The sequence below is a fragment of the Chelonoidis abingdonii genome, chromosome 6 (assembly GCF_003597395.2).
Source record: "Chelonoidis abingdonii isolate Lonesome George chromosome 6, CheloAbing_2.0, whole genome shotgun sequence".
NCBI lineage: Eukaryota > Metazoa > Chordata > Testudines > Testudinidae > Chelonoidis > Chelonoidis abingdonii.
This window is the reverse complement of record NC_133774.1, coordinates 138192757-138208901: the sequence shown is the minus strand read 5'-3', so window position 1 is coordinate 138208901 and position 16145 is coordinate 138192757. Positions and strand designations below refer to the sequence as shown.

Genomic DNA, 16145 nt, shown 5'->3' with positions numbered 1-16145 from the left:
TTATCAACTGATTCCAAACCTCCTCCTTTGTGACTTCAATCGTGTGACCAGTCCTCAGTTTTGTCACCTACAAAAAGCCAGCTTCAGGGTTGCGGAAATCTCCCTAACATCCTCAGCCGCGAATGACTGAGCAAGAAATCCATTTAGGGTTTCTCGCGCTAATGCTGATATCGTCTTCAGTGCTCCTTTTGTATCTCGATCAGCAACGGGGCCCCACTGGTTGTTTAGCAGGCTTCCTGCTTCTGATGTACTTAAAAAACATTTTGTTATTACCTTTGGAGTTTTTGGCTAGCTGTTCTTCAAACTCCTCTTTGGCTTTTCTTATTACACTCTTGCACTTAAACTGGCAGTGTTTATGCTCTTTTCTATTTGCCTCACTAGGATTTGACTTCCACTTTTTAAAGGAAGTCTTTTTATCTCTTACTGCTTCTTTTACATTGTTGTTAAGCCATGGTGGCTCTTTTTTAGTTCTTTTGCTGTGAAAGTAGCATTCTTCATGGAAATGACATCTGTCAGATGCGTGGGAGACTGCGGGCTCTCATAGTGGAACCCCCATACATGGTCTTCTTTAACGATAAAGTCTCTCTCAGACCACACTCCTAAACTCAGTGGTGAGCTGGAGCTGGTTCACACCGGTTCACAAGATTTCACACTGTTGTGTTTATGGGAACAACCCTAATGTCAATTAATTTAACTGGACCACACGCTGACCTTTCTTGCTTTTCAGTTCAGATCACAGCATCTCTAGGGGGAGAAAAGGGAGAAGAGAAGGTTATTCACTCTGTGGGTGCTCCACTTTAGGTGTCCATGCGACCCTGCAATCAGTCAGAAACTTTTTGTAGCAGTGCCCAGTTGGGTCGCACCTGCGTCATCCCTGCCTTACGCTGCTTCAGGCAGTTAACCGGTGCTGTGCGACCAACCCCTTCTCCGTTCCTTCTCTACTGCAGAGACTAATAAGGAAACTCCAAAGTAGAGGGGGGGTGGAAGGGCAGTGGAGCACCCACAAGGACACACATCTCAAAGAACCTCAGTTACTGCAGAAGGTGAGTAACCGTCTCCTTCTTTGAGTGCTGTCCTTGTGGGTGCACCACTTTAGGTGACTTCAGAGCAGTGCCCTCTGATGGAAGGAGGGACTTTGAGTTGAAGTCATGATCTCAGATAGTACAGAGTGTCTGAAGGAGGTATCAGATGTTTCCTGTTGCTCTAAGGTGTAATGCTGTATAAGAGTATGGGCTGAGGCCCAGGTAGCAGCTCTACAAATGTCCGTGATAGGTACATTGTTCAGGGAAGCCATGAAGGCTGATAAGGCTCTAGTGGAATGTGTGTGAATCCCCATGAGGGGCTGGCAGTTACACTGATGATAGCAGAGTTTTGTGCGATTATGGATCTAGTTGGAAATTCTTTGTTTCGAGATGGTGAGCATTCAGTGATGGATAGAAACAGTCTGGATGAGTTACAGAATGGTCTAGTCCTGTCTATGTAAGAAGCCAGGGCCTCCAGACATCAAGAGTATGAAGTATGTAATGTGTTCTGTCTGTGTGGGGTTTAGGTAGTGATGAGGTGGCAAAATCTTAACTACCGGTTCGCTACCGGGTCCCTACTGGGTCTTCAGTGGCACTTCAGTGGTGGATCCTTCACTCGCTCCAGGTCTTAGGCAGCACTTCTGTGGTGGGTCCTTCAGTGCCGCTGAAGACCCAGAGCGAGTGAAGGATCCACCACCGATGACTCGGAGCACCGCCCTGTGAGTACAAGCCCATGTTTTTTTACATTTTTTTTTCAGTCATCTGGCCAGTGAGAGGACAATGGGCTGCGGAGAGAGGACCCCAGTGATCTAACCAGCCAGAGGGGGCCAGAGGACAGAAGAGGGGAGAGGAGGCCCAGGAGACCCTGTTTACCTGGCTCTGGGCTGGAGAGAGAGAGCAAGCAGAGCCCACTTAGATGCAGGGAAGACTTGGATGTGCTGTGCTGAGGGAGGCCAGGCCTGAGGCCCGGAGAGTTTCCTATGCTGTGTTCAAATGCTCAATAAACCCTGCTCGTTTACGCTGGCTGAGAATCACTCCAGTCTAGAGAACAGGGTTGCATCATTCCCTTTGGGGGTGGAGGCCTTGGGGGTCCAGAGCGAGTGGACTCCCTGAGGGGGCCCACAGCGAGAGACAGGTGTGCTAAGGCTCTGAGAGGTGTGGCTGCAGGAGGTGCAGGGGCTTAACCCTCACAAGAGAGTGCACCCCTGCGAAGGGCTGTCGCACTGAAGGGGGTTCCCCCCACAGACCACATGGGGCCAAGATTGGGCATGATCTGTGAGTCCGTGACAAGGGGATAGATAGATAGAGAGGATGTATGGTGTAGAGAGATAGAGGAGGTGCATGGGGACAGATAGATAGAGAGGGTATAAGGGGATAGATAGAGACTGTAGTGAGGCCTAATTGGGAACACTGGACCCAGGAACCAAATGAAGATGGGGGACAACTAAGAAATAACAAGGATAGGAGTAAAGGTCACAGGTTCAAAACTAGGGATTCAGAGGGGGACTCCAAGCAGAGAACCCAGGACAGTGCCGCTGCTCCTCAAAGCTGTCAAGGGAACCAGCGGATGCTGCCCAGAGGATCTCTGCCCAGATGCATGAGATCAGGGAGGACGGGAAATAGGCCCCACAGTCACAAGCACCCCCTCGTCCAGCATCCTTCTTCGGGTATTGTAGATGGTGACTTCGGCCAGGGCCAGGAGGAGGTTGACAAGGAGATCTCGTGACTGTGGGGCCATGGATAGGGTGTGCAAAAATGAAGAGGTGTGGGGAAAAGTGCAGCCAAAACCTCAACAAGAGGATCTGGAGGAGCCGGAATAGGGGCTGTAACCTGGCGCATTCAAGGTAGGTGTGTGCCAGGTTCTCCCTCATGCTGCAGAAGGGGCAGGCCTCAGGAATGGGGGTGAACTGTGTCAGGTACGCGCCTGTGCTCACGGCTCTGTGAAAGAGCTGCCAGCCGATATCCCTGGTGAGCCATGGGACCAGGGTGGAATAGATAGTGGCCCACCGAGGCTTCTCACCCTCCATAGGTGGTAAGTAGTCCCATCATTTGGTGTTGGGGTGGAACATGAGGGTGAGGAAATGCAACGTGTGGAGCATAAGCGTCCACATTTGGTCCCTGGGCATGGTTTGGAAATGAACTGGCTGCAGGACGTGTAGCCGGCTCAAGGTATGGGAGCAGGGAAGCCAGGGAGGCTCGCGGAACAGGGGCCTGATAAAAAGGTTGGGGGGGCCCAGGGTCATGAGTGGGCAGGGAGCTCCTTCCCGCAGGGCCTGCCACAGGAAAATGAGAGAAATGGGCAACATGGACACTCCACACCTCCTGGAGTCCACACAGGGGGTCAGAAGGATGGAGAGCCCCATGCACCAAGGGAGACTCTGCCACCTGCAGACGTAGGGGGTTGTGTAGCAGGGGCTCCACGAGGAAGTCCACCCCCTCAGTGGCCACAATGAACCTGGTCACCAAGAACAGCTTCCAGGGTGATCGGGGTGAGACCTGGGACCTAGGGCCTCAATCTCCTCAAAGATAGAAGTAAAATCAGTCCCCATGGCCCCAGGGTCCTCCCCACTGGTGACTGGGGCAACAGTTGCCCCAGCGGCAGCGGCTTGGGGCACAGATGCCAAAGGGACCGGAGGAACTGCTGCAGAGGCTTCCTCGGGGGGACTTGGCAAGGTGAAGGGCATTGCCCCCATCTGCTGCCATGGTGTCTATGGCTGGCGCCTCCAGTTTGGCTCTGTCAAGGGGCACAGTGGAAGGTTTAGCGGCATTAGCCCTCCTCAGTATTTTTCAGGGGGGCTTCTCTCCATCCTTGTCGGATGGGAGGGATCGAGCCCGTGACTTGCAGGCGCTATGCTTTTGCTGGACAAGCACCCACCCAGCCCTACGAGGTGGAGGTGGAGGGCCGGTTGGCAGGGCCAGGGCCAGGGGGCAAAGATGATGGTTCCGGGCCATGGGTCAGAAACAGTGGGACAGTGGGATGTGGGGGGGAAGGAAACCTTCCCCTGGAGCAGGCCCTCTTCTTTGCTGGGCAATAATCTCACCACCCTCTCCTCCATGGGCCCCGCCAAACTGCAGCTGACTGAAATGGGGCCCGCCCACTTGTCTGGGCACAGCGGGGGGCTGCCGCTGAGGCCTGAGTAGGGGAATAGCGGGAGGAGGAGGGGCAGCAGCAATAGCCAGGCCACCAGCGTCGCCGGCATTGGTAGGGCCTTCCGGACGTGCCCTGTCACCTGGCAGAGGAAGCACTGGGCCTCCTCCATTGAATAGTGGACCTGGTAATGGGCCTCCTGGTAGGGCACCAGGAAAGACCCCCATCACATGCCGCTGGCAGCAGTTGGGTTTGCACCTGCCAATGGAAGGCTAAAATGTGACGGAGAGGGCCTTACAACCCAGCGGGAGAGGGCTGATAACTGAGAAGAGCTTCTCCAGGATGGAGAGGGCAGGCAACAGGGCAGCGCTGGGGAGGAAGGGCAGGACAGAGGTCAACACCACCCATACGCCCAGGTCCTCCAGGAGTTCTAGGGGGATGAACATGCCCCCCACTATCAGGCCCCTCTCCACTGCCTGCTTAGCGGCAGCCTCAGACGCCAGGAATAACACGACCTTCCTGTACATTTTGGAGGCCCCACCACCCTTGCCAATGCCTGTATGTAAGTTTTGACATGGGGTGAGGCGGGCACCAGGAGGCATGGCATCTGCTGCCTCCTGGTCAGCGAGAGATAGGGACCCCAGCTGCCAAGGGTGGTACTGGAGGCAGTAGTCAGGGCAGATGGCGCAGTGGCGCATGGAGAGGCGGTGGCCACCTGGGCATATGCTCTGGGGACCAAAGATGGAGCGCCCCCCTCAGCTGGTGGAAGGAATGGCGGGGGCCACAGCAGGGAAGGCGGCTGGCCTTTGCCATAGGATGTTTTGCCTTCTGGGCAAGGCCTTTGCCCTTCTTGTTCCCCAGCCCTTTTTGCCAGTTGAAGGGGGGCTCCCCCTGAGCAGGAGGGGCAGCAGCCATGGCAGGGATGGAGTCTGGACTGGTGAGGGTTGAGAGGTCAGCCACAGGGGCAGAGGTCAATGGGCAGGGCAGGATCCTCCTTCATTATAACAAGGGGCAGAAGAAGGCACGAATACAGGAGCGGGGTGAGAGGCAGTCGCTCCTCCCCGCTAGGCTGCAGGCAGGGGAGGAGGGCACCAGAGGTGAGGGGCACAGTCACAGGCATGGGGTAGGGATGCCGGCTCCTCCAGCTGCACTGGGAAGTGGAGGAACTGCAATATCATCAGGAGGGTTGTGAATAGTGAGGGGGCAACTGAAAGGGGGTAAAGCACTTAGGGAGCGGGTACGGGTGCACAGGTAAGAGGGGCTAAGCTGGGGGGAGCAAGGGAAGGTAGAGGAAAAGGTGGGGGAAGGCTGGGAACAGGCCAGGGGCGTGGCAAGCAAATCATAAGAGGGAACTGCAAGAGTAAGGGCAGGGCAGGCAACCAAACCAAAACCCAAAGTTTGGGGCGGGGCAGGTAGCAAACAGTGAAGGGTTGGGACTGGGCAGGCAAATTTACAAAGGCTGAGGCAGGGCAGAATGAACACTGACTCTGGGCAGACAAACTAACAGAAAGGAAAAAAGTCCCAGAAGTTCAAAGTGAAAATGGTAGAGGTGGGGGGACAAAGGGGCAGCAAGCGGTGGGAGAGGCAGGCTGGGGGAGGGGGGCAAACTAACGTAGGGATGCTGGGGGGCACAGCAGGGAGGGGGCCCCACAGGGCCATCCTTAGGATTTATGGGGCCCTGTGCAGTATTATTAAACTGCTACCCCTATGCCTGACCGGAGCCTGGGCTCACATGTGTATTGTAGATCAGGGGGGTCTTTTGAGGGATTTATTTAAATAACTTTATGTCTGAAGATCCAAGCTTTTAAGGCTAAAGATGAATACTGAGATTGTGCATCTAAAAATCTACTCAAGGACTTTTTAGAGATGTGATTTTATGACCTTCAGCATCACACGGTGAAATACTTTTAAAGCAAATTTTAAACTAAGGTCCTCTTGACTAAGTAAACATTACAGTAATGCACAACTGTTTGGTCAGCAAAAACTGACAGTATCTACCTGAGGGTTGGCAAATGCCTGTTAAATGGCTTCATTCCCACTTGAATGGCTTTTTCACTGTTTCAGTGTTGTGCTAATAGGGCTGCCAGGCTGGAAGCTTTTTCACTGTTAAGTACTAGATCCCCTCCACAGTAAAGAGTCACCAGGCTGCAGCCGCCAGCTGTGGGAGCCTGCAGGAAGGGTCAGAACAGGCATAGGAAGAGGTGGCGGGTGGACACTAAGACCCAGGAATGCCCCAAATTTTTAGGTGCCCTAAGCAGCCAGGTATGCTGCGTTTGCCCAAAGAAGGCCCTGGGGCCCCACCAGCCAAACGCAGCTGGCGGGGAGGGTAAATCCAAGGGAGGCTCACATAACAAGGGCCTGATAGAAANCCCACATCAATGGCAACAACATTCTTTACGAAACTGGCATTTGTGGGTTCATGGATTGAGATCACCAGGGAAGTCCAAATGATGGTGGAGGAGCAGCCTTTTGAAGGAACTGAATTGTTCAGTTGTTCAGAAGGGTGAGGCCTTCCATACACTGAAGGACCCACAAGCCACCCTGCATCCCCTTGGCGGTTGCATTCCAGTTCCTAGGAGGAAATGCATCAAACAACTAATCCCTCACAGAGACCAATATTTCTGCCTTTCTACCATGAAAGGTCTTCAGAACCACCCAGGAAATGTCAACGTTTCCCCAGAAGGAGACAACTCACTGCCCCATCCCAAACCTTCCACCTCTCCCAGTCCCAGAAACATTAATTTGGATCAGGTATCAGAGGGGTAACCGTGTTTGTCTGGATCTGTAAAAGCAGCAAAGAATCCTGTGGCACCTTATAGACTAACAGACGTTTTGGAGCATGAGCTTTCGTGGTTTAACACCCACTTTGTCAGATGCATTAATTTTGATGGGGAGGTCAAGAAATATGCTTTACTTCCAGAAATCTCAGATCCACCCTTCAGAATGAATTCATTTACTTCAGACACATTTAGTCCCTTTATGATCACCGAACAACAGGCAATGGACACAATAACAAATAGATATTCCATCCAGTTTTCTCCAACACCTACCACCTTCAGGGGCCCTTCTTGTGAGGATCTACTACTTCAAGAGGTCCTTATGCTCCTTTTTCTCAGAGTGATAGAAGAGCTCCCTCCACCTTATGGGGAAAGGGATTTTATAGCAACTATTTCTTCATTCTGAAGAAAAAGAATGTTTGGCAACCCATCCTAGACTTGTGGAACCTCAACATTTTATTCACAAGCTGAATTTCAGGATGGTCACCCTTGCATTGGAAATCCCACCTGTGGAGTCTGGAGACTGCTTTGCATCTTGTAGACTTCAGGATGCAAACTTCACCATCTCCATCCTTCCACCCCACAAGAAGTACCTGAGGTTTACAGGAAGTCAAGACCATGATCAATATCCAGTACCACCCTTCAGACTCTCCATGGTACCAAAAGTGCTTACCAAGTTGCTATTGGGAGTGGCATCTTATTTGACAAGATGCAGCAAAAGCGTACACCCTTACTTGGATGATTGTGGTGGAAGTCTCCCCATCAGATCACCAAAGCCATCTGCAACATACTTGACCTTTTCCAGAGATTTGGCCTGAGAGTCAACAACTAGAAATTGACATTAACTCCAGTTCAGAGGGATGAATTCATCAGTATGGTCCTAGACTCATTTGCATCCTCCATGAAGACAGATTTGAGAACCTGTCTACCCTAATTCTTCAATTAGAGCAAAACCCAAACACTATAAGGTCACGCCTTGCCCTCAGGGCCGGTGCAAGGATGTTTGGCGCCCTAGGCAAAACTTCTACCTTGCACCCTCCTTCCCATGCCCCTGCCCTGAGGTACCCCCCACCCCCGCGGCAGCTCCACCCTGAGGCGCCACCCCGTGGCAGCTCCCCACCCCCCACCCTTCGCTCTGAGGCAACACCCCCCCGCACCGCCCCAGCTCACCACTGCTCCGTGCACGAGCACCCCGAGCACGCCATGGCTGCTTCACTTCTCCCACCTCCCAGGCTTGCGGCACCAATCAGTTTAGGTGCCACAAGCCTGGGAGGCGGGAGAAGTGAAGCAGCCACGGCGTGCTCAGGGAGGAGGCGGGGCAGGAGTGAGCTGGGGCGAGGAGTTCCCCTGCGTGCCACCCCCCGCCCCCGTTACTTGCTGCAGGTGGCCCTCCCTGCGCTTCCCTGCCCCAGCTCCCTCTGCCTAAGTACAGGCGGCGACTGGGGTGGCCGAAGATCTGGCTGCCGCAGTCACTGCCGAAGAAAATGGCACCCCCCAAATCCTAGCACCCTAGGCGACCGCCTAGGTTGCCTAAATGGTTGCACCGGCCCTGCTTGGCAGAAGCCACTAGGGTCAGAGACCTTCTGGACTACGAGAGGGGGGACCAGGTGGATCCCCGTGCGCTCAGATAGATAAGACAGAGGGTGTATATGGAGATGGAAAAGTATAAAAAATATTTTATAAGCCACAAGGGGACCTCACCCCTGCAGTCCACAAACAGATTCTTTAGGAGCTGGAGAAGAGATCACCATCAACACTCTTAAAGAACACATGATGTATCAATGCTTTTAATTCTCTTTGAACTGTTTGGTGCCAAAATATTTATTCAAGGTGGGCAGGTCAGTGTTGCAGAAAAAAGCAGTATCTAAGGTATAATCAGTCTGCAGCGTTCCTTGCAATTATAAAATAAACATGTCTCTTCCCAGACAAAGACTAACTGAAGTTGGAGCATAGACAAGGCCGAGAGACAGAAACCAGTGACAGATACAGAGACAGAAATGCAGAAAGGCTAGATTACTATGGCATTAGAGTGACCAGATAGCAAGTGTGAAAAATCAGGACAGGGGATGGGGGGTAACAGGCACGTATATAAGAAAAAGTCCTGAATATTGGGACTGTCCCTATAAAATTGGGACATGTGGTCACTCTAGTGGCATTAGTGCTGTACTTACTTAACAAAAAGTAATTTATAAAGTAAAAACTTGCCTTAAAACCTGCCACAAACATCATCAAGTTATCAGTTCCAATCTGTCATTTTCTCTTTCTTCCTCTCTGAAAGCACTGTACCCAACTCTGTAAATTGTTCTCTTTTTATGAAACCTCTCACTTAAATATGCTTTGTATAAAAACAATGTTGTACTCTGTTGCTGTGAGAAAAAGTAAAACTACTAACAAATGTTCTGTGAAGTAGGGACAGTGATGTTTGTAGCTAGATGCACACAAAACAAAATAGTGACCAAATGGTGATGGTAAATACAGAATAGAAAAAAGTTTAAAGGTTTTAAAAGAAAGGGTGTCATGAATTCATTTTGCCACTAGAGGACAGTGTTATATGACATGTATTCAGTTTGTTACAACCAATCATCACACACTGATACTTTGGAAGTGCAACTTCTGTAAGACTCTGAGGTGAGAAGCCATGCGTCAGTTAGCCAAATCCAGGACATAGCAGAAGTGAGTTATTTTCCTTTAAAAAAACCCTACAGTGTTTTAGTCTTTTCTAATAGTTATTTCTCACATTTGACACTTAGACCAAAGATTAGAAAACAGGACTCCACATGACCCTTTGGTGAGAGGCATGTTAGAAATATTCAGTTTAGACTGCTAGAAAATAAATGCAAAAGGCATGCAATTATAAGTTTAAATATTAACATGGTATATCAGTGTGCTATCCTTTATCAAGCTTTCTTTGCTTCCACCCCTAACCCCCTGCCCGTATCAATCAGGTATGTTTAACAAGGGGAACTTCCTGTTTCCTTTTTCTATATACCACATTGCTTAAAGTTATTATTTTTAACAATTAAAATGCACAATACTTTAAAACCTTACGTGTGCACTACCCACCCCGATAGTCCATGATAGTCTGGTCTCATCTTATAAAAGTCTAACCTGTTCTGCATTCTACAGCAAGGTCTTGGAGGAAGCGAGAAGTCCCTTTAAAATAAACATCTTTTATACTTCCTGCTTGCACTTTGCTGAAGTTATACAGTAACTCGTGTCATGACGTTGCATTGCAATAATAATCCTGATGACACAACCTTCACCACATCAAAACATTAAAAGCCTGTCCCTCAGGTCAAGACAAAAGTTTTAAAAGTGGCAGAGCTGTTTTTACTGGAAGGTTAAACCTGCCTTTTTTTTTTTTTTTTACAAAGGAGGGACTATCATAATATATTGTCAATGTATTTCAAGGAAACTTAAAATAGCGTTGCCAGCTTTCATGGTTTTTACTGTAAGTAATACTATTCAATAACTTTATTGAGTGGGAAGAAAATATAAAATCATTGCTCACATTTGCAAATGACACTCAAATTGATGAAGTGGGAAATAAAGGTAAGGACGGGTCAGTTATACAAAACAATCTGGATTGTTTGGTAAGATGGACTGATTTGAGCAAGTGTTTTAATATAGTGAAATGCAAGGAACAAAGAGCGTAGGATGCAACAGAGGTGGGGACTGGCTGGCTCCTGGGAAGCAGTGACTCTGCGAAGGAGGGTGGGGATTAAGGTTAATCAATTGAACATGAGCCCCTTATGTTTCGTAGTGGCTGCGCAGCCTTCTGCAGAGGAAGGAGATTGCTGACTAGGCTTAGGAAGGCACAGCGCATTGGTAAGAGCAGCGCTACGTCTACACTTCACCATCGATGCTGGAAAGTCAGAAGGGCTGATACCGGTTGTACTGCTAGTGTTTGCCCGTCGGTCAGTTAGCGGGAGCTGTGCCTTTAAGGCCAGGGCGCGACGCTGACGGGTTTGCCCGAAGAAAACCCGGAGCAAGGAAGGGGCAGGACAGTTTGTCTGTTTCCAGAGCAGAAGACCCGGCTCGCGTGAGCGCCGCAAAGCTCAGACCCAGAGTTAACGCGCTGAGACCGAGCGCAGCCTCGGGGTGCGGCTAACGAGCCTTTCCCTGCACAGCCGCTGTGCCTGCAGCGCGGGGAGGCGGCTCCCCTGAGCCGGGGGCGGTTAGCGGGCTCCGCGCTCAGCTCCCGGGGCGGGGCGGGGCGGGGCGTTTCTCCTGCTCTGTGTCGGGGGAGGGTCCGCTCAGCTCCCGCACCCGCGCGGGCCCGACTCGCTCCGAACTGCGCGGCGGGCTACGAGCACGGAGCCCTTTCGCTTTCCGTTCCTGCGAAGGGGAGGCGCTGGGCTGCCCCGCGCGCACGCGCTGACAGCCGTGACGGGCGAGAGGGCCGCAGCACTGGCTCCTGCCAGTCACGTGGGGCCGGGCCAGGCCAGGCCACGCATGCGCGCGGCGAAGCGCTGGGCGGAGGCGCCTTTAAAAGGCCGGGAGCCCAGCGCCGCGCCTCAGCTGTGAGGAGCCGCGCGGCGGGTCGCGGGGTGAGTCGCTGGCGGGACCGGCTCTGGGGCCCTTGGCAGGGCCGGCGCGGTGTGCGGCCGGCGCGGTGTGCGGGCCCCCCCGGCGGGCGGGACCCCCGGGTCTGCCAGTGGGGCGGGGGCCGCGAGATCAGCTCGTGCCGGCCGCTGCTGTCGGGGGCGCGTCTCCGTTCGCTAAACGTGCGTTACAGCCCCGCCCGCCCCCACCCCTCTATGGTCTGTGTGTTTGTGTGGTCCCTGTGTGCACCGCATACCTGTGTGACATCTTCCTGTTACTTGCCCCGCCCCGCCCTGAGTGTGTGTGTGTGTGTGTGTGTTGTGTGCACCGCATACCTGTGTGACATCTTCCTGTTACTGCCCCGCCCCGCCCTGAGTGTGTGTGTGTGTGTGTGTGGTGTGCGCACCGCATACCTGTGTGACATCTTCCCTGTTACTGCCCCGCCCCGCCCTGGGTTGTGTGTGTGTGTGTGTGTGTGCGCACCGCATACCTGTGGACATCTTCCCTGTTACTGCCCGCCCGCCCTGAGTGTTGTGGTGGTTGTGTGTGTGTGTGTGTGTGCGCACCGCATACCTGTGTGACATCTTCCCTGTTACTGCCCCGCCCGCCCTGAGTGGTGTGTGTGTGTGTGTGTGTGTGTGGTGTGCGCACCGCATACCTGTGTGACATCTACCCTGTTACTGCCCCGCCCAGTGTGTGTGTGTGTGTGTGTGTGCGCGCACCGCATACCTGTGTGACATCTTCCCTGTTACTGCCCCGCCCGCCCGAGTGTGGTGTTGTGTGTGTTGTGTTGCGCGCCGCATACCTGTGTGACATCTACCCTGTTACTGCCCGCCCCGCCCGAGTGTGTGTGTGTGTCCCTGTGCGCACCTCATACCTGTGTGACATCTACCCTGTTACTGCCCCGCCCCGCCCCACTCCTCCCTGTGTGTGTGTGTGTGTTGTGTTCCCTGTGCGCACCTCATACTGTACGACATCTTCCTGTTACTGCCTCACCCTCCCCGTGTGTGTGTGTCCCTGTGCGACCTCATACCTGTGACTCTATCCCTGTTACTGCCCCACCCTGCCCCCACTCCTCCCTGTGTGTGTGTCCCTGTGCGACCTCATACCTGTGAGACATCTTCCCTTGTACTGCCCCGCCCCGCCCCATCCTCCCTGTGTGTGTGTGGTGTGTGCCCCTGTGCGCCCTCATACCTGTGTGACATCTTCCTGTTACTGCCGCCCGTGTGTGTGTGTGTGTGTGTGTGTGTTCCCTGTGCGCACCTCATACCTGTGACTTACCCTGTTACTCCCCGCCCCCACCCTCCCTGTGTGTGTGTGTGTCCCTGTGCGCACCGCATACCTGTGTGACATCTTCCCTGTTACTGCCCCACCGCCCCCACTCCTCCTGTGTGTGTGTGTGTGTGTGTTCCCCTGTGCGCCCCTCATACCTGTGACATCTTCCCTGTATTACCCGCCGCCCCGGCCCCCACTCCTCTGTGTGTGTGTGTGTGTGTGTCCGTGTGTGCACCGCATACCTGTGTGACATCTTCCCTGTTACTGCCCCTGCCCTGAGTGTGTTGTCCCCTGTGCGCCACCTCAACCTGTGACAATCTTCCCTGTCACTGCCCCGCCCTGCCCCATCCTCCCTTGTGTCTGTGTGTCCCCTGTGTGCACCTCATACCTGCGTGACATCTTCCCTGTTAGTGCCCCGCCCTGAGTGTGTGTGTGTGTCCCCTGTGTGCACCTCATACCTGTGTGACATCTTCCCTGTTACTGCCCCGCCCCGCCCCCACTCCTCCCTGTGTGTGTGTGTGTGTCCTGTGTGTGCACCGCATACCTGTGTGACATCTTCCCTGTTACTGCCCCTTCCTGTGTGTGTGTGTCCCCTGTGCGCACCTCATACCTGTGACATGTTCCCTGTTACTGCCCCACCCTGCCCCCACTCCTCCCTGTGTGTGTGTCCCCTGTGCGCACCTCATACCTGTACGACATCTTCCCTGTTACTGCCCCGCCCCGCCCCCACTCCTCCCTGTGTGTGTGTCCCGTGTGTGCACCGCATACCTGTGACATCTTCCCTGTTACTGCCCCTTCCTGTGTGTATGTGTGTGTGTGTCCCCTGTGCGCACCTCATACCTGTGACATCTTCCCTGTTACTGCCCCGCCCTGCCCCCACTCCTCCCTGTGTGTGTGTCCTCTGTGCGCACCTCATACCTGTGTGACATCTTCCCTGTTACAGCCCTGCCCCGCGCCACCCAGAGTGTGTGTCCCCTGTGCGCACCGCATACCTGTGACATCTCCCCCGTTACTGCCCCGTCTCTCCCTCTGTGTGTGTGTGTGTGTGTGTGTGTGTGTGTCCCCTGTGCACACCGCATACCTGTGTGACATCTTCCCTATTACTGCCCCGCCCCACCCAGAGTGTGTGTGTGTGTGTCCTCCCTGTGCACACCGCATACCTGTGTGACATCTCCTCTGTTACAGTCCTAACCTGCCCATCCCCTCCCGGGTGTGTGTGTGTGGTATGCATACAACATAATTGTTGCCTCTTCCCTTCCTCCCCTGTTACAGCTCTAACCTACCCATCCCCTCCTGGTGTGTGTGTCTGTCTGTCCTATTCATACTGCATAAGTGTGTGACATGGAAAATCCCCAGCGAAGTCAGGTAATCCAGGTGATAGTCAGCTAATCCTCCTGCATGTTTTTCCTCTTTAACAACTATAACATTAGAAGACTGTTGGTGATGTTAATTACACAAAATATTAAATGACTCTCAGGACAAGAAGAATCTAGATCTTCATAGAAACTATAAACATTCAGTGTTTTCCTAAGATTATATTTCCCTTTCGTATCATTTAGAAAAGGAATCATGTGGTCTGAATAGTAAAATCTAAGATCCTTTTGTGGCAAAGGCATATATAATAGTTTAAACTCATTATTTCTTTAACTTGAAGAACTTAATGCAGTGGAATCCTTGTGTGATTGGTTAAGTAACATCTGGGGAATAACTACATAGATGGTTTGTATTTTAAAAAAAGAAGTGTAGGTGAACTTTAATAGCCAAGCTGAAATTCTGTTTGCTCCTTTCCTCTCCCCCGTGTGCGCCCCCCCTCCCCCCCACTAAAACAAAGACTAATATATGCCCCTTTTTGGTATCTAATGGAGCTGAGTTAGGCTACATAAAAGATCTTGAAGCCTATAATTCAGTAGAGCCTGGTTTAATTTACCAGGTATTTACTAGTTGGTGGCTACTAAAAAGATGTTGAGGGTACTGCCCAGGGGCAACACCTTGGCAAGAACTCTGTTCTGTCTTCCCCTAGTCCAGCCTCTCAAATAACTGCACAAGAGGAGGGTGCAGGGATCCTTAAGAGTATTTTTATTGGGTTGTTGGATGGGGCCTGGGATGGTACTTCAGCTTTCATATTAGCCTCTAACTCCAGGGAGGGCAAACTATGGCCCTCGGGCCAGATCCAGCCTGTCAGGGCTTTCAGTCCGGCCTGCAGGATTGCCAGCCCCATGGTGCAGCAGGACTAAGGTAGGCCTCCTGCCTGCCCTGGCCCCGTGTCGCTCCTGGAAGCGGCCAGCACCATGTCCCTGCTGCACCTGGTGGGGGGGTTCTGTGCGCTGTCCTCACTCGCAGGCGCTGCCCTCTGCAGCTCCCATTGGCCAGGAATGGGGAACTCTGGCCAATGGGAGCTTCGGAGCTGGTACCCACAGGTGAGGGCAGCGCAGGGCAGAGCTGTCTGCCCCACCCACCTGCCCCCAGGAACCACTTCCAGGAGCAGCGTGGGGCCAGACTCTCCTGCACCATGCACCCCAGTTCTCTGCCTTGAGCCCCCTCTCTGTGAAAGTTTTAGATATGTTCCTACTTTCTAACAGCCACTTTTACTCTTCCCTTTTTTTACCCCTGTCCCTTATTCTGAAGGTAAGCCCCAGTAATGTTCAACTCCAGAACAGCACAGATGCTAAAAATGCAAGAAAAGAGCCCACTGTTACCTAGGACTCCTTCTAGTACATTTCATAGCACGTCTCACGTGAGGCCTGGACATCCTGGCTTCCAAGAAATGATTGACAGTGATTGGCCAAAATACAGGCCCAAGTAGGTCCATGTGGATGCTCCATCTCTGCTGATCATCAGACTCTGAGGTGATCATAGAGAATTCAAGCGTATACGTCTCCAGGATAACCAGAAGATACATTTATGAAGATTAAACCTTGAAGAACTCTCTTGATGGCAACACTGAGGCCTCCCTAAAAAGATCTTTTGCATCTTTTACCTGTTGCAGCATCTTATGCTTCCCAAGCAGCAGTTAGAGGAGGTCTTATCCATATATGTCTGATTTTTTTTTTTTTCTTTCCAATTCTACTGTGCTCTTGGCTTCAGTGACACCACTAACTACTCTTAGTAGAACTACGGACAGGTCAACTACAAAGTCTTACGTCAGTACTGGGCACATAGTTGAAACAATAGTAAAGAATAAAATTATCAGACACCTAGAAGAACATAAATTGTTGGGCAGAAGTCAACATGGTTTCTGTAAAGGGAAATCGTGTCTTACTAATTTATTAGAGTTCTTAGAAGGGATCAACAAACATGTGGACAAGATTTCCAGAAGACCTTTGACAAGGTCCTTTACCAAAGGTTCTTACATAAATTAAGTTGTCATGGGATAAAAGGGAAGGACCTTTTCATGAACTGAGAACTGGTTAAAAGACAGGGAACAAAGGGTAGGAATAA

The 16145-nt window shown here is 52.1% G+C and overlaps 2 protein-coding genes across 8 annotated transcripts in view; one reads left to right on the top strand and one right to left on the bottom strand.

The window, feature by feature from the left end:
- TSTD2 (thiosulfate sulfurtransferase like domain containing 2) overlaps positions 1-16145 on the bottom strand; it is a 575835-nt gene that overhangs the window by 243690 nt on the left and 316000 nt on the right. The window lies entirely within an intron of this gene.
- The window catches only part of TDRD7 (tudor domain containing 7), a 139737-nt gene continuing 133871 nt past the window's right edge, over positions 10280-16145 (top strand). For 2 of the 7 annotated variants that reach the window (XM_032772599.2, XM_032772594.2), the window contains exon 1: positions 10280-10338. In XM_032772599.2, coding sequence (XP_032628490.1) covers positions 10327-10338 — 12 coding nt within the window. In that variant the 5' untranslated portion in view covers positions 10280-10326. Of the gene's footprint in view, positions 10339-10669; positions 10716-11311; positions 11438-16145 lie in introns of those variants that run through there. The other 5 variants (XM_032772598.2, XM_075067446.1, XM_075067447.1 and 2 more) reach the window with 5 other exon arrangements.